Source organism: Pipistrellus hanaki, assembly GCF_964339955.1.
Source record: "Pipistrellus hanaki genome assembly, chromosome: 5".
Classification (NCBI taxonomy): Eukaryota; Metazoa; Chordata; class Mammalia; order Chiroptera; family Vespertilionidae; genus Pipistrellus; species Pipistrellus hanaki.
This window is the reverse complement of record NC_140507.1, coordinates 75615834-75639244: the sequence shown is the minus strand read 5'-3', so window position 1 is coordinate 75639244 and position 23411 is coordinate 75615834. Positions and strand designations below refer to the sequence as shown.

Genomic DNA, 23411 nt, shown 5'->3' with positions numbered 1-23411 from the left:
GGAAGGAACAGTGAAAGCCTTGCCACATTCCTTACAGTCATAGGGTTTCTCTCCAGTGTGAGTTCTTTTGTGCACATTAAGATGAGAGCTCTGGCTGAAGAATTTTCCACAATGATTGCATTCATAAGGCTTCTCTCCAGTGTGTGATCTCACATGTTTCTTAAGGGAAGAGTGAAAAATGAATATTTTCCCACAATCACTACATTGATAAGGTTTCTCTGCAGTGCGAAGTCTCACACATTTCTGAAGGGACAAGGGGCCAGTAAAAACCTTCCTATGTTTACCACATTTGGAGGTCCCCTCCTCAGTACACAAGTTTTTGTGCACACTAAGGGAAGGTCTTTGTCCATAGTCACTGCATTTGCAGAGTTTCTTTCCAATAGGTTTTTGCACATGTACTGAAAAGGAAGAGTGTAAGCTAAAGGACAGAAGACATTTATTACATTCAGAAGATTTCTCTCCTGTGAGCGATTTTGAGTGTTCCCTATAGGATGACTCCAGATTGAAAACTCTGCCACAGTCAATTAAGTTCAGAAATGTTGTCTTCAGAGTGAGTACTCATTTGACTCCTAAGAGTTAAGAAATGGTCAAAATCTTTCCTGTATTCTTTGTTATTTGTAGCATTTCTTTCCCTTGCAATATCTTGTACAAATAAGGTGACAGTTCTTTCTGAAGAATTTTCCACAGTGACCAAATTCCAAAGGTTTCTCACCAGGGCGAGTTGGTGCCTGTTGAATAAGGAATAAGAGGTGACCTAAAGCTTTCTTACTTTCATTACACTTATGAGAATTTGTTTCCATGTGGATTCTGCCACATATAATAAGTACATTGTTATGAATGACATTTTTACCAATTCTATGGCATATGTATAATTTTTGCCCTAGTAATTCCTTCAATTTGAATGAGCTGAATGCTTCCCAAGGCTGATTGTACTCATTCCAATCAAAGGGCATCCTAAATACAGAGTTTCTGTAATCGTAAGGAATAAATGAATTATGTATTAAATACTTAAAAACAAATCACATTTAAGTAAATGTTTATTCTTTGGTATTCTCTTTGAAGTTGCTTTCTGTGAGACAGGAAGTGTGAGGTAGGACTGGAGACTTCTCAAATTCTGTGAGATTCATAAAGTCTTTGCTGAGACAGTTCTCTGTCACGTGCTTCAACTGTCTCTCCTTGTATGGGTGCTGCTGCTGTTTTAATTTACTGAAATTCACAGACTTCTCATAACATAAAAAGCCATCTCTAGTAAGTCTTACCATTTTTATTCCATTAGAAGTTTTTTCCTCAGGAACATTCTGCATGTGAATTGCATGTTTTGATTTAAGTTGAGTAGCCCAGCCTGAAACTGAAGGAGGAAAATTTTTATATCTATTGGGAGAAAAAGTAGGGATGAAAGAAAAAGAAGGTATGTACTCTATGGATTTGTTTTCAAATAATATCATTAATGAGGGCAACCTTACCCACAGAGGCCAGGTTCCTAAGGTTCTCCATCAACACATCTCTGTACAGGATTTTCTGAGCAGAGTTCAGTAGAACCCACTCCTCCTGGGAGAAGTCCACTGCCACTTCCTCAAAGGTCACCAAGTCCTGAAACATCACACACATTATGCCTTAGCCAACCATTCTTCATCCACTGAACCAGGAGAATGGTGAGAGGTTTCCAGAACTGAGAAAGGATACTCAGCGCATAGGAAGCTCAGGCATACTTTAAAAGCCTCTCATTGTCTTCCCCAGAACTCAGTTCTTGGAGCTCTCCTATCTCACTCTCACTCCCTGGACCATTTCATTCAAGATCATGGTTTGATCAGCTTTTCTAATACACAGTTGACTTGATATTCCTATACTTAGATTCTGAAGACTCTTCCAAACTTATTCAAGATCTAGTACAGATTGAGTGTACAAAAGGATGAGAAAACATATTTGGAAAATGAACAAATGTTTTCTGTAGAGAAAAATCTCTCTTTTCCTTCATAGCACCCCACAGTATATAAAACATACTCAATCTAGAGGACTATCTGGAAAAAAATTAACAAATGTTGTAGCAATAGAAGCCTTTCCTAAGGCATTTTCTCTCCCATTCTAAGAAGCCCAGAGAACTGGGGAAGCCTGAGGCCAGCCAGTAGGACTGGGAAGCTGTGGGTCATGGGCAAGAGGTGTGTCCTTTGGGAACAGCAATGTTTTTTTTTTGTTGTTTTGTTTTTGTTTTTGTGTGTGTGTGTGTGTGTGTGTGTGTTTTGAAAGAGTATAATTTCCCACATACCTGTGACCATGATGTCAGCAATCCTGCACCCATTCTTCCTTTTCTGTGCTTCCCTCCTCACCTGGCAGGGGTCTGAGCAAGCAGAATTAGAGAAAAAAAAAAAAAAAAAAGAAGCCATGAGAGTCTAGGCCTGCTAGATACACAGTCAACTGTTATAGACCTGCAACTTTCTCACACTAGCTTCAGAGTAACCACACACACAGGCAGATACACATACACACAGCTTGCTCTTAAGATTTTATCTCCCTATTCAAGAACAATTAGGAATTGGGAATATAGTAAATATTTATTAATTTTTTAAAACTTTTTCCTAATCTGAACCACAAAAAAATGCCTAGAGTTAGTAACAACTCAAGAGCAACAAGACCGTCTACTGTCAAAATACTTCTAAATGCCATTTGACTATGAAAGAAACCAGGACTCATTTGGGAAGTAGCTGAGTCCAGTGTAAAACAGGAGATGTTCACGATGATCCTGGAACATCTTATACCAGAAATCAAGGAGCCTCTCAAAGACTGATGGGATTACCCCATTTCCCTTTTGCAATTAATAAAGATCTTATTAACTAGGGGATAATTTAAGACTCCATAAATAAGCTGAAGAACATTATAAATAAAGGATTGAGCTGGCACAAGAATCAACTGATAAATCTTAACATCACAAAAGAGGCACTTGGATATCATGTGAATTCTGACATGATGCAACAAGAAACAGCAACAACTATAGAATATTTTTGCCCCCAAAACACACACAATCTGACAAATCCTTCAACCTAATTAACAGTTTATGAAAAAGGGGAAGAGGAGAAATCCAGGAACATGTTAAATAACATCTGAGGAAATAACTAGACAACCCATTTTGGGGTAGAAAGAGGAGAACTGTTACTGATAAAGACACATAAGCACTCACTGAAATGTGTGTACTTTAAATCTTGATTCCAACAACACCAATTGTAAAAACACATTTTGAGACATTTGGAGTGAACTGAACACAAAGGGTACATGATATTGGTAATGAGAAAGGTAGCCCCTGACATCCGGTTATGCTCAGTATAAAGGATTTAACAACAGCAACAGCAGACAAGGCCACTCTGTAATCATGTGTGAGCACAGACAAAACATAAACATTATCCAGGCCTCAAAAAGGATCTTGCCTTGGCCAATTTTGCTCAGTATTTAGAGTGTTGCCTTGGGGACCAAATGGGTTCCATTTCTCATTAAGGGCACATACCTGGCTTATGGGTTCAAATCCCGGCCATGGTGGGGGGTGAGAGCACGAGGCAACCAATCAATGTGTCTCTCTTATGTATGTTTCTCTCTCTCTCTCTCTCTCTCTCTCTCTCTCTCTCTCTCTCTCTCTCCCTCCCTCTCTCTCTCTCCCTCTCTCCCTCTCCCTCTCTCCCTCTCTCCCTCTCTCCCTCTCTCCCTCTCTCCCTCTCTCCCTCTCTCCCTCTCTTTCTCTTCCCCCTACTTCTACTTCTTCCCTCCCTTCCATTTTACCTGGAAACCAATAGGAAAAAATAGTCTCAGGGCGCATGTGGGAGGCAACCAATTGATGTGTCTCTCACATTGATGTTTCTTTCTCTCTCCCCACCTTTCCCTCCCTTCCTTCTACTCTGTCTGAAAATTAGTAGGAAAAAAAAAAAAATCCTTGGGTGAGGATTAAAAAAAATTCTTGGGGTACACTGGTTGAAAATCGCTGCTCTCTCTATATAAACTGAATAGCCCTAAAATAATTTAAAAAGTGAACTAGATGGTTGCTTGATATTGTGAATATAATTAATGACATTGAATTGTATGTTTTAAAATGGTTATACTGGCAAATTTTATGATTTCCGATGGTCTTAGGAGACCCTGCTAGCAGTTCTCAACCTGTGGGTACTGACTTTCATTTACTACTAGAGGCCCTTTTGTGCACTGCGGGGGAGGGGAGGGTTGTTATCCTTCAGCCCAGCCTGCACCCTCTCCATTTGGGGATCCCTGTGGGATCTGGCCTCAACCGGCAGTCAGACATTCCTCTTGTAATCTGGGACTGCTGGCTCCCAACCTCCTGCCTGCCTGCCAGCCTGATCACCCTCTAACCACTCCCTGCCAGCCTGATCGATACCTAACTGCTTCCCTACCAGCCTGATTGCCCCCAACTGCCTTCCCCTGCTAGCCCAGTCACCCCAAATTGCCCTCCCCTGCAGGCCTGGTCCCCCGTAACTGCCCTCCCCTGCAGGCCTGGTCCCCCCAACTGCCCTCCCCTGCAGGCCTGGTTTCCCCCAACTGCTCTCCCCTGCAGGCCTTGTACCCCTAACTGCCCTCCCCTGCCAACCCAGTCACTCCTAGCTGCCCTCCCCTGCCAGCCATCTTGCGGTGGCCATCTTTGATCACATGGGGGTGGCCATCTTGTGCAACGGAGTGAAGGTCAATTTGCATATTACCTCTTTTTTTTTTATATTATCTCTTTATTATATACTATATTATAGTCGTGTCAGAATTCACATGATATCCAAGTGCCTCTTTTGTGATGTTAAAATTTATCAGTTGATTCTTGTGTCAGCTCAATCCTTCATTTATAATGTTCTTCAGCTTATTTATGGAGTCTTAAATTATCCCCTAGTTAATAAGATCTTTATTAATTGCAAAAGGGAAATGGGGTAATCCCATCAATCTTTAAGAGGCTCCTTGATTTCTGGTATAAGATGTTCCAGGATCATCATGAACATCTCCTGTTTTACACTGGACTCAGCTACTTCCCAAATGAGTCCTGGTTTCTTTCATAGTCAAATGGCATTTAGAAGTATTTTGACAGTAGAGAGACTCTTTTTAATTTTTCTAATTTGGCTTTAAATTTTTTTAAAATTACATTTATACCTTGCACTGTACTTGTATTACAGAATACTGTCCTAGATCCAACATGTACTTCACAAGAATTCCAAGAGGCAGACAAGTTAAAAATCACAGGAAAACAGCACTGTATCAGAATGCAAGCATCTTACAATACAGGGGATGGCAAAAATAGGTTTATAGTTTCAGTAGGGAAAAGGACATGAATGTGATGATTATTACAATAGCTTTATTAACTCAAAAGTATGCCACTGACAACTGTAAGCCTACTTTTAACAACCCCGGTATAACTCTCCTGGAAACTTCAACAATCAACATTAAATTTTAAGACATGCAGGGAAATGTTTTGAACATAATCAAGACATTGAAAAACAAAATGCAATGTGTGAATCTTGTTTGGATTGATGCTAGCTCAAAAAAACCTGACCACTCTTATAGATACTTCTGGGAAATGGGAGAAATTTGATTTTTCGTGGTGGACGAAGGAGTTTTGTTCTGTTTTAAAAGGAGACAACCCTGGCCGGTTTGGCTCAGTGGATAGAGCATCGATCTGTGGACTGAAGTGTCCCAGGTAGATTCTGGTCAAGGGTATGTACCTTGGTTGCGGGCACATCCCCGGTAGGGGGTGTGAAGGAGGCAGCTGATTGATGTTCCTCTCTCATGATGTTTCTAACTCTTTTTCCCTCTCCCTTCCTCTCGGTTAAAAAAAAAAAAATCAATAAAATATATTTTGAAAAATAAAAGGAGACAGCCCTCGTTCTTAGCTGCAATGTTTAAGGGGTGACGTGAATGTCTGCAACTTACCACTAACTGGCTCATCATCACGAGTATCTACATCAAGAATGACAGGTGAGACAAATCTTTACAACTCGTGAATCTAGATCAGGGGTTCACCCGACGCTACACGCAGATTTCCTTCAGGTAAGAGTTTCTAAATGAGAACAGCCCGCCCGTCCAAACTCATAAAACTCGGGGTTAATTCAACCTCAACTTTTGCAAACAGCCCAAGTCGGCGCCAGCATCTATTGTCCCGCAAACTGCGGCTTGAGCCACATGCGGCTCTTTGGCCCCTTGAGTGTGGCTCTCCCACAAAATACCACGGCCTGGGCGAGTCTATTTTGAAGAAGTGGCGCTAGAAGTTTAAGTTTAAAACATTTGGCTCTCAAAAGAAATTTCAATCATTGTACTGTTGATATTTGGCTCTGTTGACTGAGTTTGCCGACCACTGACTGCTAGCCTATGGCTATCAATTACTGCACAGATTTAGAGACTTGAAAGTTTCCTAGGTGATGTGTACTTCATCACATTGGGAGACATTTAAATGCAAGTTGTCCCGCTGTTTATCAGTGATGCTAAGCCACATTTTTCTCGGAGGCGTCGGGGATTCGCGGGACTCCGAGAGGAGCGAGCGGACTTGGGATGGGAGGCTGAGCCCGCTGGTCCTCTGTGGCCAATGCGCATTTATAGTCTTCCATTCACCCTCCTGCCCGCTAAGGTCCCTCTTCCCACTGGGATGCAACTTACCAAACCGCTATCACGGACACCCACGGACGGAACAGCTCCCCGGAGGGCGCCCCGGGATCCCGCGGAGGGCCAGGCTGCTGGGGACGGGGCACCCTGAGGCCCGGGTCAGGGATGCGAAAGGCGGAGATGCTTTTTCCTTCGGAGGAAAGCGCACACTTGGAGGCTTTTGTGAAAGGGGGGGAGGCCGACCCGCCCGCCCCAAGCTGCTGCGGGGACCCCGCAGGCTGAGCTCCTCCGAGGGGGAATCGCCCTGGAGCGTTCTCTCCTCCCCCGACCCGTCGCGAGGGGCGGGGTCAGAGCGCGCGGGGCCAGCCCCCTGTGACCCCGCCTACCCTCACCTCCGACACCCGCCCCAGCGCAGTTAAGAGGGCCGTCGCTTCGTGTGCGCGTGCGCACAGGCAACCGTGCACAGGCAAACGTGCACACGCACGCTCGCTCGGTCTCTGCGACCGACGTAAGGGGCGGAGCCTCGGAGGTTTGGGCGGAGCCTCGGCGGTTTGGACAGACCCACTGGATGAGGTGCTGGAGAGCTAGGCGTTTGACCTGGAAGGTGCGGCTGTGGTTTATTTTCTTCCCTAGCCCATGCCTCTTAAACGTCTTACACGCAAAAAACAATTGTTTTGTAGACTAAAAATTAACATCACTAGATGTTTCATCACTAAAAATGTATTAGGGGTGGAGGGAGAAGAAACGATTGCAACCCGGCGCATGTAGATATGGCAAGTCATGTGGAATGCATGCGAGGATGCAGGGGTATTTATTGAAGGGAAGGGAAGGGAAGGGAAGGGAAGGGAGGGGAAAGGGAAGTTAGAACCGTAGAACTTTACTATATAAATAAACAGTTCTTTCTGTAGGGTTCTCCCAATGACAGTGCGAGAACTTCCATAACCCTAGCTCTTCCTATGGACCCGCCCGATTATGTTCCCTTAAAGTTCCATTTTGTCTTTATCAATTTCACATTTTGCTGCATACTTAAATGCATCTTCCCCTTCTTGGCACCGTTGTTGCTAAACTTTCCCTATGGAGATGATGGATACAATCACTACATAACTGCATAACCTGTTAATAAATTCACTGTTGGTGATTCAGCTTTTCAATGTAGCTTTTTAAAACATTTGTCTTTATTGTTGATAGTATTACAGATGTCCCCTTTGTTTTCACCATTGACCCCCTCCATCTGGCACCTGCCCTCCCAGGTTTTCACCATACTGTTGTCTGTATCCATGGGCTATGCATATATGCATATGTTTCCTGGTTAATCCCTTCCCCCTTCTACCATCACCACCTCCCCAGATTGGCCTTCCTTCTGAAATTCCTCAATCTGTTCCATGGTTCATATCTCTGGATCTATTTTGTTCATCAGTTTATTCTGTTCATTAGATTCCACTATGAGTGAGATCATGTGATACTTATCTTTCTCTGACTAGCTTATTTCGCCTAGCATAATACAATGTAGTTGTTAGGGCTGATCAAATAATTCAATCGACACCACACTTTCCCCTCACCCTGAGAACTGACCTTTAGGCCACTTCACAAGAACACTCCACTCGCTTAGACCATAGTCCACTTGTTAAGACCATTATCTCTCCCCTGCGGACTTTCCCAGAATCTGGACCTGCACAGAGAATTCTCCGCCCAGAAGAGGCCTGCCCAGAGTCCTTTAAAAACCTCTGACTCCCCATCTTTGGTTGCTGGTGCCATGTTGGGGCTCAGGCCATCCAGTATCCAGATGACATAATAAATTTATACTCCCTTACCACTTTGGCCTCTTGTGTTCCTCCTTTGGCGACCCTAACAGTAGTTTAGCTTCCTCTTTATGATCCCCCTTATCTGGGAAGGGAGCTAAAGAAAGCTAAAAAAAAAAAAAAAGTTAATGTGACATGGAACAAGCACTACAGTATCTCAGTCTGGGGTTTCAGATACTGTGTTAGAGGTGAAGAGGTGACCCTAAATTTAAATCTGAGATGTGAGGCTGAGGCTACTGTCCAGAAGCAAGGGGGAGATTCTTTAGCTACTGGATTTTGAGAGCAACTGGAATGCCACCAGGTCTCTGATTTTCATTATGTTCGAGTTAAAAGTATGAGAGCTTAACCATTTAGAGGTAAAAAGCCAGAACAGCATCAGGGTTAGGGGCCACAGGAAATGTGGGCACACACTACAGTTTACAGACCTTAAGTTTTTTACAAAACAATATCCACTCCATTTTTTAAAAAAGAGGACAGGAGTGTTGCAGAGGCTGGCCCGTTCTAATGAGAGGACTGGCTGGGTGGCAGGGAGGTCTCATAGATCGGTGTAGGCTTAGGTTTTGTGTCCAGTTCTCCAGTTCTGGAGAGCCTGGATTGGAGGCCCTACCTCGCCTCTTGCCCTGGGGTCTTCCTCAGTTCCGCCCCTCGGCCTGGCCCCACCGTAAGCCCTGCCTCTCTGATATTCAACTAAGCCCGCCCCGCTGACCTGGTCACGTCCCACTGTCCTGATCTCGCCCCATTGACCAGGTCTACCCCACTGACCTGGTCCCACCCCACTGACCAGGTCCCTGCCCACTGACCAGGTCTATAACACCTACAAGGTCCCCCCCCCCCACCGACCAGGTCCCGCCCCACCGACCAGGTCCCGCCCCTCTGACCTGGTCCCGCCCCACTGATCAGGTCCCGCCCCTCTGACCAGGTCCCGCCCCTCTGACCTGGTCCCGCCCCACTGACCTGGTCCCGCCCCACTGACCAGGTCCCTGCCCACTGACCAGGTCTATACCACCGACAAGGTCCCCCCCCTCCCCTGGTCCCGCCCCTCTGACCTGGTCTATCCCACCGACCAGGTCCCGCCCCACCGACCAGGTCCCGCCCCACCGACCAGGTCCCGCCCCACTGACCAGGTCCCGCCCCTCTGACCTGGTCCCGCCCCACTGACCTGGTCCCGCCCCACTGACCAGGTCCCTGCCCACTGACCAGGTCTATACCACCGACAAGGTCCCCCCCCTCCCCAGGTCCCGCCCCTCTGACCTGGTCCCGCCCCACCGACCAGGTCCCGCCCCTCTGACCTGGTCCCGCCCCTCTGACCAGGTCCCGCCCCTCTGACCTGGTCCCGCCCCTCTGACCTGGTCCCGCCCCACTGACCTGGTCCCGCCCCACTGACCTGGTCTATCCCACCGACCAGGTCCCGCCCCACCGACCAGGTCCCGCCCCGCCGACCAGGTCCCGCCCCACTGACCTGGTCTATCCCACCGACCAGGTCCCGCCCCACCGACCAGGTCCCGCCCCGCTGACCTGGTCCCGCCCCGCTGACCTGGTCCCGCCCCACTGACCAGGTCCCGCCCCACTGACATCCAACCCCGACTCCTGCGCTGATCCGGCCCCAGGAACCATCTACATCTCTCATGGCAGGAAACTGGCAGTTGGTCACTCAGAGCTGGAAGCACCGCCGCCCCGCTTGCTCCCCCCTCCACCCAGTCCCTCCGCCTCCGGGACCCCATTTCCCAGCCCCGGAGCCCCCGCCTCGGTGGCCGGGGGCAGCGCACCGTCCGGAAGCCGATGCTCGCTTCTGCGCGTGCGCGAGCGGCCTGCCGGTCTCCCCGCACCCTCCCCACCCCCCGGCGGCGGCGGTCAGTCTTCCCCCGGGTCCTCGGCCTCCGCGGCCTCGGTCCGGCCTCCCCAGGCCCCCGGCGTCGGGAGCGGAGAGCTCGGCCGCGGGGAGGCCAGCGATCACAGGGGGGCCGCCCCCGGTTCCCGAGCCCCGTGCGCCCCGCTCGCGGCCGGCCGCGAACTCTGGGCTGGGCCCAGCGATCGGAGCGAGAGCGAAGTAGATGGGACGATCTCCTTCTTTTCATCATCCTCCCAAGGCGTCCTGTGCTCTCTCCCCACAAAGAGGAAAAGCATCCCTGCCGTTCGGACCAGAGCCTCCCCTCGTGGCCTCCGCGCGGATCCGTGGACTTCGGCCGCGGCGTGTCCGGTGAGCGCGGCTGACATTGGCCTCAGCTCCGTCCCCTTCTCCTCCCCTCCTCGTGCAGGAGAGAGTATTAAACCTTAGTTTTACCCCGCCCAGGCATCCGGTTGCTACATGGTATGTAATGTGTATTCTGCCGAAGCCAGCACAGCTACATTATATTCCGGTGCGTAAAAGTGAACGGATTATTAAATGCCCTCATGATGCTCCTTGCCGAATGCAGCTATACATTTTAATCATCTGTAGATTTCTATTTGAATTTCACACACAAAGTGTGGCTAACTGTCATTTTCAGCCTCCCCCACCTCCATTGTACCTTGTATTTCTTTTTTTTTATTTTATTTATTTATATTTTATTGTACTGCCAGGACCTTCATGCAGTTCCATGTAAAATAGCATGGAATTTATATCCTTTCGTTGTTTCTGATCCCAAAGAGTTATTCTACCCTTAAGTAGGATGTTTATGGTAGGTATGTGTGGATCTCCCCTCCACCCCCCTTATGGTGGGTTTAAAATGTTATCACCAATGAACATTGATATAGATCAATCACTAGTTTGTGTCTAGTAAGTCAAACTGTGTGTAATCTTTTTATGTGAATGTGGTAAATTCTATTAATTGATGATTCCATTTTCAGCCACATTTTATTCTTAGGATGAAACGAACTTGGTTTGTGATTAATGTCTTTATTTTTTATTTCTTGACTATACTATATGTTATTTGCACTAATGTGTATGATATCTTTTTTTTAGTTGTATTTTTGTGGCCTTGGAAATACTGGAGAAAATAGTCCCACCCACCCATAGGATTTTGAGTATTTTATTTATTTTGTGAGCTTGTTGGTAAAACAATTTATTTCTTACATGGGTATGTTTTAAATTGGAGATTTTTTTTCTTTAATGATTGAATATAATCAAGTTCTGTATTTATCTTAAATAATTGCTGGAAATTTGTATTTTTCTCTTTCAAAATTTATTCTTTTTAAAAATACTTTATTAATTTTTTACAGAGAGGAAGGGAGAGAGATAGAGAGTTAGAAACATTGATCAACTGCCTCCTGCACATCCCCTACTGAGGATGTGCCCACAACCAACTTACATGCCCTTGATCAGAACTGAACCTGGGACCTTTTAGTTCACAGGCTGATGCTCTATCCACTGAGCCAAACCGGTTTCGGCTCGAAATTTATTCTTTACCTGTATGTTTTCATATCTATTCACTTATTTATTTATTTATTTATTTATTTATTTATTTATTTTTGTTATATAATCTTCCTGGTAACATCTATAATTGTGACTCATTCATAACTTCCTTTATCTGTGCTCTGTTGTTTTTAGAATTGCCATGGGTTTGTCGACTTCATTAGTTTTCAAAGGACAGGTTGCTACCTTTTCTGATTCTGTTTATTAGTTTTTTAAAGTATCATTAATTATGCCTCGTTTTCACTTTTCTTTCTAACCCTTTATGCTATTCTTTTCCCAACTTTGTAAGTCAGTAGTTAGCCTATTGATACTGATATTTTTCTTCTCTGGGAATTGATGGTATTTATAAGTATAAAAATATACATACCACGCCAGCTATGGATTTCCATTGTTATCTGAAACAGTTATTTTAATTTTCTGCTTCTATCCTGCCATATAGTAGCACCGACTCCCTAAGATAAGTATGTGTGCATCTCCTTATTTCTGCAATGCACTGCATTTTTATATAGCGTATACCACTACTTGATATTTTGCTAATTTACTGCCCTCCCTTAAAATAATTATGAAGTCCATGTACTTCAGTATTTTTCTGTTTTGTTCAGTGCCACATCTCCTGTGACTGCATGTGATAGGATCAGGGGAAATATTACATAAACAAATACGCAATGAAGGAGCAGGCAGTAGGGGCCTTAAGAGAAGCATCTTTGCTCAAGACATACTAGGTCTTAGTCAAGAGAAGGAACTCAAAGATAAAACCTTTGTCTACTCATTTGTCTACTCTGCACAGCGTGTCCAACAGGGTTCTAGGCCAGACCCTGGTAATGTTAGAGAATAAGGGCCTCTCTAACAATGAGGTTGTAAGATATACGTTCAGAAATATACTCATTGGCCATTTGGACTTGAGATAAATAGACCTGCATACACACCCTGAGAGGGCAGCTTTCTAATTGGGGAACATTGAGTACGTGGTTAGTGGTTAATTGACTCTAAGATTTCTCAGCTATAAATTAGTTGTAATAATACCTGATTTGCAGAGTTTCTATGAAATATATTGATAAATAACTTCTTTGCAAAGATGTGGGCATCTCTTTGCAAAGTCTTTCTCACATCATGGTTGCTCGCATGGAACATATTATTAATATAGTAAAGCCTGTGGTTGACTATTCAGTACTGCCGTGGAAGAAACAGTTGTGTTTTCATTATTGGAAATTTGTAAAGCAGCCCTGTAGATATTACTATCAGAGATGACACACATTCCTCACTTCACTTAAGTATTATTTTCTGCTTCTGTACAGGCAGCATTTAGCATGAGGATGATAGCATGGGAGTCTTCTCTGCTTCCTTGTGTGGAATTTCGTTAGTTGATTCTCGTAAACCAGGTTTCAGGGATCCTGCAGCCCATGGGAGGGAAGGCCCATTGATCAGGGGCTGAGCAGGAATGCCTATTAGCTTGCCAAGGGGTGCCGAAGTAAGGAATATTGGGAACGGAGCACCCAAAAGTCTGGTATATTAGTCAGTGCTTTCTTGGATTTGAGACAGAGTATATATTCATAGGAATATAAGAATTTCAGGTTGTAGGTTTTGCCTGGAACTTTTTATGCTTTTCATTATTATGGGCAAATTGATTTTAGTGTTAGCTAAGTTTTTAGAGTTCAGTTAACTTACTTGTAAAATGGGACTATTAACCTTAAAAAAAAAAAAAAAAAAAAAAAAGGCCAACAAGAACCAGAGCAGTTTCTAGCTCTACACGAGGTAACATTGCTCCACTTTCTTACGAGATCAGCATGTGCTTGCTTGGGTGTCTTGGGTGAATGCATGTGCATGTGTGGGTAGTGTGTGTGTGTGTGTTTTGGGTGGAATGGTAACTCATAATGTGCTGCAGCATCCAAGCTCATGAGTGTGCAAATTGTGGGAAGATCTAAATTGTGATGTCCTTTTTCTCCCGCCTCAGCTATAACTTCTCCATCGTCTGCCTTTCTTCATGAATGGACAAAGAAAGAAGATCTGCTGAGTCACAGGAAAACATGACACAGGTAGGTAAGAGCTAATGGTTCTCCAAAATAATATTCCCATTTCACCAGTTCATCAGTCTGATTGTTTAGGGCAGGGATCAGCAACCTGTTTCTTTGTTGGGCCACATAGTATGCTAGACTTTGAAGGCCTGAGTTTCTGTTGGAACTCAACTCTGCCACTGTAGTGTGATAGCAGCCGCAGACATCATATAAACACGTTTGATTGTGTTCCAATAAAACTTTACATGCACAAACAGGTGGTAGGCTGGATTTAGCCCTGACCTAGAGCCTGAGAAAATATGGCCAGCTGCAGGCCTGGGTTGAAAAGTTGTGCTTCTCAGCCTCTTGGGTTTATGAAAATAAAGGAAAGCTCCCTCTCTCTCAGTGCGTTTTTATTAATTAAAACCTCATCCAGATTTGACCCTTCGTTTCATGTTGTGCTGATTGCTCTAGTGGGAGAGAAGGAAGCAGGTGAAATTGTTTCTCACTTAACATTATTGATAGGTTCTGCGATTTAAAGCAAAAACAACAGATACGGAAACCAGTTTCACCATAGATTGGTATAGATGAGTTAAGTTCTCACAGCATCTCCTCATCATTATATCAAAATGAAGTCATTCAAGGACCTGCTGTATTTGATTTTTAGACCAGTTATCTCATTTTTGCTATTTGTCCTGGGCTGTTCTGGATCATTATAAGATTGGAATTGTTTACCATTGAACCATGGAGAGATAAATTGAGTGTTTTAGAAGTTTCATTCAGTCTGGGAGACAGAATTTGATCAGTCAGGAAGGATGTGTGGGGAGAAAGATCTGATAGCTGAGTCCAGGGATCGATGTTAGGAGACCATAAAATCTTTAGAACTCCCCATGACGGGGTTCTCAGCTCCTTTATCCTGTACTGTCAGCGTCATCCATCCTCCTGAACACATTTGGGGAGTTGATACCTTCTGATCAGAGAATGTGGGGTGTTTCAGGACTCAGTGGTCTTTGAGGATGTTGCCGTGGACTTCAGCCAGGAGGAGTGGGCTTTGCTGGATCGTGCTCAGAGGAGCCTGTACAGAGAGGTGATGCTGGAGAACTTCAAGAACCTGGCCTCACTCGGTAAGAATAGCAGCATTCCTTTATTTAGATGTTTAGAAAACAAATCTGACAACTCAACCTTATTTCTTATGCGAGGATTTGGGCTGAAGAATTGCAGTTGATTGGTGAATAAGATAGACCTGGTCACTGACCCCAAGGAACCTGTAGTCTAGGGGCTTCACCATGAAAAGAAACATCTGTGTGTTGAACTGACTTTTTATTGTGGTTGAAAGTGTGGGCATACCTAACTGGTTTGGCTCAGTGGATAGAGCATTGGTCTGTGGACTAAAGGGTCCTGGGTTCGATTCCAGTCAAAGGCACATGCTCAGAGGGGGGCGTGCTGGAGGAAACTAATCAATGATTCTCTCTCATCATTGATGTTTCTATCACTCTCCCTCTCCATTCTGAAATATGCATAGATTTGAGGGGTCTCTTAGGGTCCCAGGGAGGTTTATGGTTTGGGACCTTTTGAGAATTTGCTGCCATCAATGCTCTTTACTAAAAGACCGCCGGCAACATACCTAATGTTAAACAAGTTGGGTTAATTACTCAGTGCTTCAAGGGAGAACACATGACATAGGGAGCTGTGGGGTGTCACAGTAAGAGGGTATTAGAAAATACATATTATAGGATTTGAACTTTGGTTGAGTGATTTGGGGAGGGGTCTATGCAAGCAGGCTGTATTAGTTTACTGGGTCTTTTGTAACAGAATACTACAAACTGGATGACTAAAAACAAAAGAAACCCGTTCTTTCACATTTCTGAATCTGGAGGTCCAAAATCAAGGTGTCCACAGGGCCTTGCCCCTTCTGAAAGCTCTTTGGAAAAAATCCTGCCTGTCTCTTCCTGGCTTTCGGTGGTGGCCAGAAATAAATCTTTGGTATTCTTTTTTTTTTCTTTTTCTTTTTGTTTGTTTGTTTTGTTTTGCTTTTTTTACAGAGAGGAAGGGAGAGAGATAGAGAGCTAGAAACATCGATGAGAGAGAAACATCGACAAATTGCCTCTTGCACACCCCCTACCGGGGATATGCCCGCAACCAATGTACATGCCCTTGACTGGAATCGAACCTGGGACCTTTCAGTCCGCAGACCGACGCTCTACCACTGAGCCAAACCGGTTTTGGCAATCCTTGGTATTCTTGACTTGCAAATACATTGCTCTGATCTCTGCCTCCATCTTCTCTCTGTCTCTAAGTCTCCCTCTATATAAGGTCACTAGTTATTGGATTTAGAGCCCACCCTACTCAAGTATAACTTCAGCTTAACGTGATTATATCTGCAATGATCCTAGTTCCAAATATGGAAATATTCTGAGGTTCTGCACACGAGTTAAAAAACAACAAAAAAAAACCCCCACACACACAAAACCACCCACAAACATTTATTTATTTTTAGAGCAGTTTTAGGTTCACAGAAAAATTGAAAAGAAGTTATAGCGATTTCCCATATGCCGCTTTACCCTTACACATGCACAGCCTTCCCTGCTACCAACATCCCCCATCAGAGTGGGTTAGTTGTTACAGTTGATGAACCTGCATTGACATATCCTCAGCACCTGAGTCCATAGTTTACATCGGGCTTTACTCTTGGTGTTGTACCTTCTATGGTTTGGACAAATATATGATGACATACCCAGTGTCATAATATCATACAGAGTAGTTTTACTGTCCTAAATCCTCTGTGCCTGGTCGATTCATCCCTCCTTCCCTTTTAACCCCTGCCTAGTATGGATGTTTTTACTATGTCCATAGTTTTCTTTTTTTGAGAATGTCATGTATTTGGAATTGTATGATATACGTGTATATAGCCTTTTCACGTTGGCTTTTTTCAGTTAGTAACATGCATTTAAAGTTCTTTTATGTCTTGACAGTTCATTTCTTCTTAGAACTGAATATAATATTCCATTGTCTTGCTGTACCACCATCTATTTATCCATTCACTTTTGGCAGCTATGAATAAAGCTTCTGTAAATTTGTGTGTGCAAGTTTTGTTTGGATATGTTTTCAACTCACTTGGGTAAATTTAAAGAGCAGGATTGTCTGATCTATGGGAATGTTTCCTTTAGTTTTATAAAAAAACCAACAAACATGCCAGACTGTCTTCCAAGGTGGCTGCACCATATTGAATTCCCACCAGCAATGAATGAGAATTCCTGATGATCCACATCCTAACCAGCACTTTGTGTTGTCAGTGTTTCAGATTTTGGCCATTCTCATAGATGTATGGTAGTATCTTATTGCTTTTTTTTTTTTTTTTTTCCCCCCAATTGTTTTTAAAAGATATTTTTATTGATTTCAGAGAGTAAGGAAGAGGGAGAGAGAGAAATAGAAACATCAATGATGAGAGAGAATCATTGATCGGCTGCCTCCTGTACGCCCCCTACTGGAGATCGAGCCTGTAACCTGGGCATATGCCTTTATCAATTCTTCCTTTTGTAGATGATGCCTTTGGTGTTGTAACTATCAAGTCATTGCCAAGCCCTAGGCCATCTAAATTTTTCTCCTATTATCTTTTAAGAGTTTTATAGTTTTACATTTTAAATTTAGGTCTGTAATCAATTTCTGTGAAGAGTATAAGGTTTGTGTCTGGATTAATTTTTTTGGATATTAATATCTAGTTCTTGTCTTTGGTAAAAAGACTATTTTTTCTCCATTGCATTGCCTTTGCTCCTCTTAAAAAAAATCAGTTGACTATTTTTATGGGCCTATTTCTGAACTCTATTCTGTTTCATTAATCTATTTAGACATGGATTAAAAATAAGTTTTTTGGGGTTAATTTTCACATGAGGATATTTTTTTCATTGCTTTTTTTCAGAGAGAGTAGAAGGATGGAAAGAAGTGGGAGAGAGATAAAGATAGAAATAGATAGATAAATAGATAGATAGATAGATAGAAAGATAGATAGATAGAAAGAGAGACACATTGGTTGCCTCCCATATGGGGTGGGAAGTGAACCTGAAACCCAGTTATGTGCCCTTGACCAGGATTTGAATCCATGACCCTTTGGTGCATGGGCCAGTGCTCCAACTGCTGAGCCACACCTGCCAGGGTTGGATATGGGTTTTGGGTGAGGATTAGATATGAAAGATCAGTTCTAGACATCAAAGGCTATGTCACAACTCTTCCTCCCCTTAAAAATCTTAGGACATAAATTTTGTTGTAATTAAATTCACACTTGCCCCATCTTTATAGTATCAGTATTAGAAGAATGAAGTTTTGCTTTGTCTCATGGAAATGTTTATGGTTCCTCATTGTTTTCTTTCATGTGATATGCCTTTCTGCATTAATAGGGTATCCACTACAAACACCCTGTCTGATCTCCCAATGGAAACAAGAGGAGGACCTGGAGATATCAACCTGGAGAGGGACTCTCCATAGGGAGCACCTGGAAGGCAAGAATTCTTGTGAGAAATTGTCCTGGTTGGGGGATATTACATTTGGAAACAAAATAAAAGCAAAATGAAACTTGTCTGAGAGGCAAATTTTTCACAGACACCATTGATTACTGCTATGACTTTTTATTAGTCCTCTCACACTTTTTTATTTGTGGAAAAGACTTTCCTCTTTATAAGTTAGTATTTGGTCATATACATTTTATCCAGTTTCTTTTTGTTTTATTCTCCTAATAATACTCTATTCATGTTACCATCAGTCTCACTCTTTATGGAATTATTTTTTAGTCAGTTGTTTACCATATTGACCTTGTGCTTATTATCAAAGTCTTGAAACAGCCATAGTATCAAAGTCTTCAAATAGCCATAGTGCCAAAAGCCCTTTGCTAATATGTACCTTTACCTTTTGTCTCAGGTTTGGAGACTCAACTTAAAAGTAATAAATCAGTCACTTCACAAGACATTTATGGAGAAAAATCATCCAATCAACAGAGAATAGAAAGATTCAAAAAGAATGATTTCTGGTCATCCATTTTATACAAAAACTGGGAATACCATTGCATTGATTATAAAAACAAAAACCCCAAAAAACATTTGAGGTGAGTGCCATTCATATAAAAGAAAGTAGTACCTCAGAAGAGAATCTTAAAATGTCATTAAATTTAAAAAAACATGTACATAAGACTTGGTAAAAAATTGTGATTTCATAAAGAATTTTCATAAGATATTCCCCCACCCTATGAATGAGGCAGGACTTCAATGTTTGATAGTTGTAAGCAATTATGAGAAAAATCCAGTTAATAAAAATTCAGTGATAAATATTGGCTATTGTAGAGCCCTTTGTGAGAACTTTCAGCTTATAACTTGACAGGGCAAAAACATGCATAATTAACTGAAAATGGTAAAAATGTATTTATTACTAACCATGTGCTTTTTATTTTTGAAAGAAATAATGTGGTGGAGGACATCTATGAATGTAATGAAGAAAATCAGTGTGGACAAACCTTCTGCCAAATTTCAAATCTTAATATGCCCAAAAGAACTATTGAGATAAAATCCTATGAATGCCATGAATGTAAAAAGGTCTTCACGGATCATTTATCCCTTAAGAATCACATCGGCTCTCACACTGGAAGCAAACCCTATCAGTGTAAGGAATGTGGGAAAGCTTTCCATTTTCTCGCTTGTTTCAAGAAGCATATGAAAAATCCAACAGAAGAGAAACCCTATGAATGTAAGGAGTGTACCAAAGCCTTCGGCTGTTCTTCATTCTTCAGGGCACATATGAAGATTCACATGGGAAAGACAAACTATGAATGCGAGGAATGTGGAAAACACTTTAGCTGTTCTTCATCCCTCACAGAACACAAAAGAATCCATAGTGGAGATAAGCCTTATGAATGTAAGGAATGTGGGAAGGCTTTTAGTTGCTCCTCCTCACTCTCCAAACACAAAAGAATTCATAGTGGAGATAAGCCATATGAATGTAAGGAATGTGGAAAGGCCTTTAGTTCTTCCTCTCACCTTATAATACATATAAGAATTCATACTGGAGAGAAGCCTTACGAATGTAAAGTGTGTGGAAAGGCCTTTAGTGAGTCCTCAAAACTCACTGTACACGTCAGAACACATACAGGAGAGAAACCCTATAAATGTAAGGAATGTGGGAAGGCCTACAATTGTCCCTCCTCCTTAAGTATCCATATGAGAAAACATACTGGAGAGAAACCCTATGAATGTCTGGAATGTGGAAAAGCCTTCTATCTTTTAACTTCCCTTAATACACATGTGAAAAATCAAAGTAGAGAGAAACCGTATGAGTGTAAGGAATGTGGAAAAGCCTTTAGTTGCCCCTCATCCTTTAGAGCACATGTGAGAGATCATATTGGAAAGATACAATACGAATGTAAGGAATGTGGGAAGGCCTTTAGTCGTTCCTCATCCCTCACTGAACACTTGAGAACTCACAGTGGAGAGAAGCCTTATGAATGTAAAGAATGTGGGAAAGCCTTTATTAGTTCCTCCCACCTTACAGTACATGTAAGAACTCACACTGGAGAGAAACCTTATGAATGTAAAAAATGTGGAAAAGCCTTTATTTATCCTTCAGCTCTTAGGATTCATATGAGAACACACACTGGGGAGAAACCCTATGAATGTAAGGAATGTGGGAAAACCTTTCGTCATTCTTCATACCTAACTGTACACGCCAGAATGCACACTGGAGAGAAACCGTTTGAGTGTCTAGAATGTGGGAAAGCCTTTAGTTGTCCCTCATCCTTTCGAAGACATGTAAGAAGCCACACTGGAGAGAAACCATATGAATGTAAAGAATGCGGGAAAGCCTTTGTCTGCCCTGCCTACTTTCGAAGACATGTAAAAACTCACACTAGAGAAAACATATAAATGTAAGCCGTATAGGAATGTCTGCAAAGCTTTTGAAATCTTAGGCAACATATGAGATCTCACACTGTAGAAACTTCCTCTGACTAAAAAAGCAAATTATTGCCCATATTTATGAAGACTTGAGAATTTACAACTGAGTGAAAACCTTTGTAAACCATGTGGTAATGCCTTCATGAATATCACATTTTATTGGTCAAAGTTCATAAGAAGTCTATAAGAAAATTCATACTAGAATCAAAGATTAGTGGCTTACCCTTAAAGTGGAATATAGCTCACTGATTTCTAGTTTTTAGTTAATTAAATTTTTTAAAAATTGATTTATTGATTTTAGAGACAGGAACAGAAAAATATTGATTTGAGAAGAAGAAGAAAGAGAGAGTTCAATTTGTTCTATTTATTTATGTATCCATTTTTTGATTCTTGTAGATACCTTGACTGGGGATTGGACCCACAACTTTGAGGTATCAGGACAGAGAAAGAGAGAGAGATCAATTTGTTATATTTATTTCTGTATCCATTATTTGATTCTTGTTGGTACCCTGACTGGGGATTGAACTCACAACCTTGAGGTATCAGGACAATGTTCTAACCAGCTGAACTACCTGGCCAGGGTTCTGATTTTAATTTTCTGATATGAATATTTAGATAAATTTCCTTCCAATACCTTTCAGCGCTAACATGTTTTATTCTGAGTTGCTTTTATTTTGATTCAAATGTAAATATTTTCATTACTAAGTATTTTTTCACATGCAGACAACAGTGATCCTTTTTAAAAAAAAATTAGTTTCTGATAAACTATCATTGTTCTCTAAGTGTGCAGTGATTATGGCATGGGCTCTTATATTTGTAATTTCTTTTATAACTTTCTTTTGTAATTGGTAGTTTCATTTTGATCTAGTACAACAGATACTGGAGATTGCCATCTCAATATTTTCCCCCTTTTTACTAAAAAACTACTGTTTGTGAAGTTATCAGTTCAAAGGTTTTTCTGTCTCATAAGTAATTTCAGCATAAATTAATAAGTGTGAAGGTCTTGAAAGAAATGTCTCATCTGATATGTAGTTTTTGTATTTTGTTATTTGTCCTTGCTCATGACTGGGAATTGGACCCAATGTTTTCAGAGTAAAAAGATCTTGTGAGAAGAAAGCTCGAATCAAAGCTGGTTAGGTTGGTTTCTGTGTGTTAATTTGGGCATGGCTGGGAGTTCATTTCCCAGAATCACTTGCTTATGCAGTTTCAGGTTAGAGTTGTCTAAAATAGTTTGTTTAAGAATTAGAAAGCAGAGGATAGAATCTCTTATTTTCAGTTTAGTGGGTCCGTGAGACAGGGAGATAGATGCATAGGTGCCTGTGGGCTCCAGTTTCCAGTCATTTTCCCAATTATTGGTCTTACCAACCAATATTGGTTCAAATGGAATAGTGAGTGCTTAAGTTACCTAACAAGCAGCAGTTCCATGAACATCTCTGTAAGTTTCACTATCATGGCTGTACACAGCCTCTTAGATTTTGGGGCAAGTTTTAGCATTATCATTTTGCTTATTTATTACCATCCTCTGGCACATCAACTTATTATATAGAGGTGGCCCCAGTTTGGAGCAGCACTGTTATCTCTGTAGTCCAGTCCCATTAAGTCACTCTGCCCAAAGTATGTAAGTTGATTGTGATCTCAAAACAAGAAGACCAACCACAATTTTGGTTTTTATTATAATTTATTAGGATTGCTTGTTCTTGATCTTTATATATATGTTAAAATACAATATGTGTTTGGCTTTTCTCAACATAATGTCTCTTTGCCTTCTAATTGTTCTTTTGGCAGACTTACACTTATTTCTCTTGGTAAATTCTTTGTACTTGAAAATAAGATTAGTAAATCTAAGGGTAGACTTCATGTTTAGTTTGGTAGATATTATTCTTTTTCAAACATGTTTATTCCACCTATAATTATAAAATTAATGCATTCAAATTCTAATTGTTCCAAATATCTGGCCAGCACTTTCTAATTTTAGCCATTGAGTGGAAGTTGTGGTAATATTTTTTTCTTTCTTTTTAAAATTGTTGACAATATTACAGATATCCTCCATCCCCACCACCTGCCTCCATTTTCCCATTTTCATCCAGCCCCCACCTCTCCCTCTGGCCATCACCACACTGTTGTCTGTGTCCATGGGTTATACACATATGTTCTCTCATCCAGTCCCCCTATCTGTTCCCTCTGACAGGTGTCAGTTTGTTCCATGTATTTATGCTTCTGGTTCTATTTTGTTCACCAATTTATTGTGTTCATTAGATTCCACATATAAGTGAGGTCATATGGTATTTGTCTTTCTCTCTGGCTTATTTGGCTTATTTCACTTAGCATAATAATCTCCAGGTCCATCCATGCTATTGCAAAAGGTAAGAGTTTTCTCTTTTTTACAGCTACATAGTATTCCACTGTGTAAGTGTAACAGCTTTTTAAGAAAAGATTTTTTAAAATTAATTTTTAGAGAGAGGAAAGGAGAAGGAAAATAGAAAGAAACATCAATGTGTGAGAGAAATATTGACCAACTGCCTCTTACACATGTCTCCCCCCATCCCTTTGCCATCAAGGATGGTGCCCACAACCTGGGCACGCGACCTGACCAGGAATGAACTGGCAACCTTTTGGTGCATGAGTTGATGTCCAATAAACGGAGCCAAATTGATCAGGGATACCACAGTTTTTTTTTGTTTTTTTTTTAAAATCCACTCCTGATGGACACTTTTCAGATCTTGACTATTATAAACAA

At 42.1% G+C, this 23411-nt stretch overlaps 1 protein-coding gene and 1 long non-coding RNA gene across 5 annotated transcripts; one reads left to right on the top strand and one right to left on the bottom strand.

The window, feature by feature from the left end:
- Positions 1-419: 419 nt before the first annotated feature.
- Positions 420-6992, bottom strand: LOC311623567. The gene is made up of 5 exons (XR_014795164.1): positions 6619-6992; positions 2264-2335; positions 1464-1590; positions 1260-1348; positions 420-728 (listed from the first exon to the last, which is right to left on the bottom strand). It is a non-coding gene; the product is annotated as an uncharacterized lncRNA (long non-coding RNA).
- Positions 6993-9793: 2801 nt separating this feature from the next.
- Positions 9794-20725, top strand: ZNF699 (zinc finger protein 699). Of its 4 annotated transcripts, none has more exons than XM_084885693.1 (7): positions 9794-9843; positions 9920-10560; positions 13706-13787; positions 14743-14869; positions 18137-18250; positions 18654-18837; positions 19186-20725. In XM_084885693.1, the coding sequence occupies exons 3-7, from the start codon at positions 13740-13742 to the stop codon at positions 20642-20644; spliced, it is 1932 nt and encodes a 643-aa protein (XP_084741819.1). In that variant the 5' UTR covers positions 9794-9843; positions 9920-10560; positions 13706-13739; the 3' UTR covers positions 20645-20725. The 4 variants fall into 4 exon arrangements, with proteins under 4 accessions (XP_084741819.1, XP_084741821.1, XP_084741820.1 ...); XM_084885695.1 differs by having other exon boundaries at positions 9920-10671; XM_084885694.1 differs by having other exon boundaries at positions 9920-10720.
- Positions 20726-23411: the final 2686 nt, after the last annotated feature.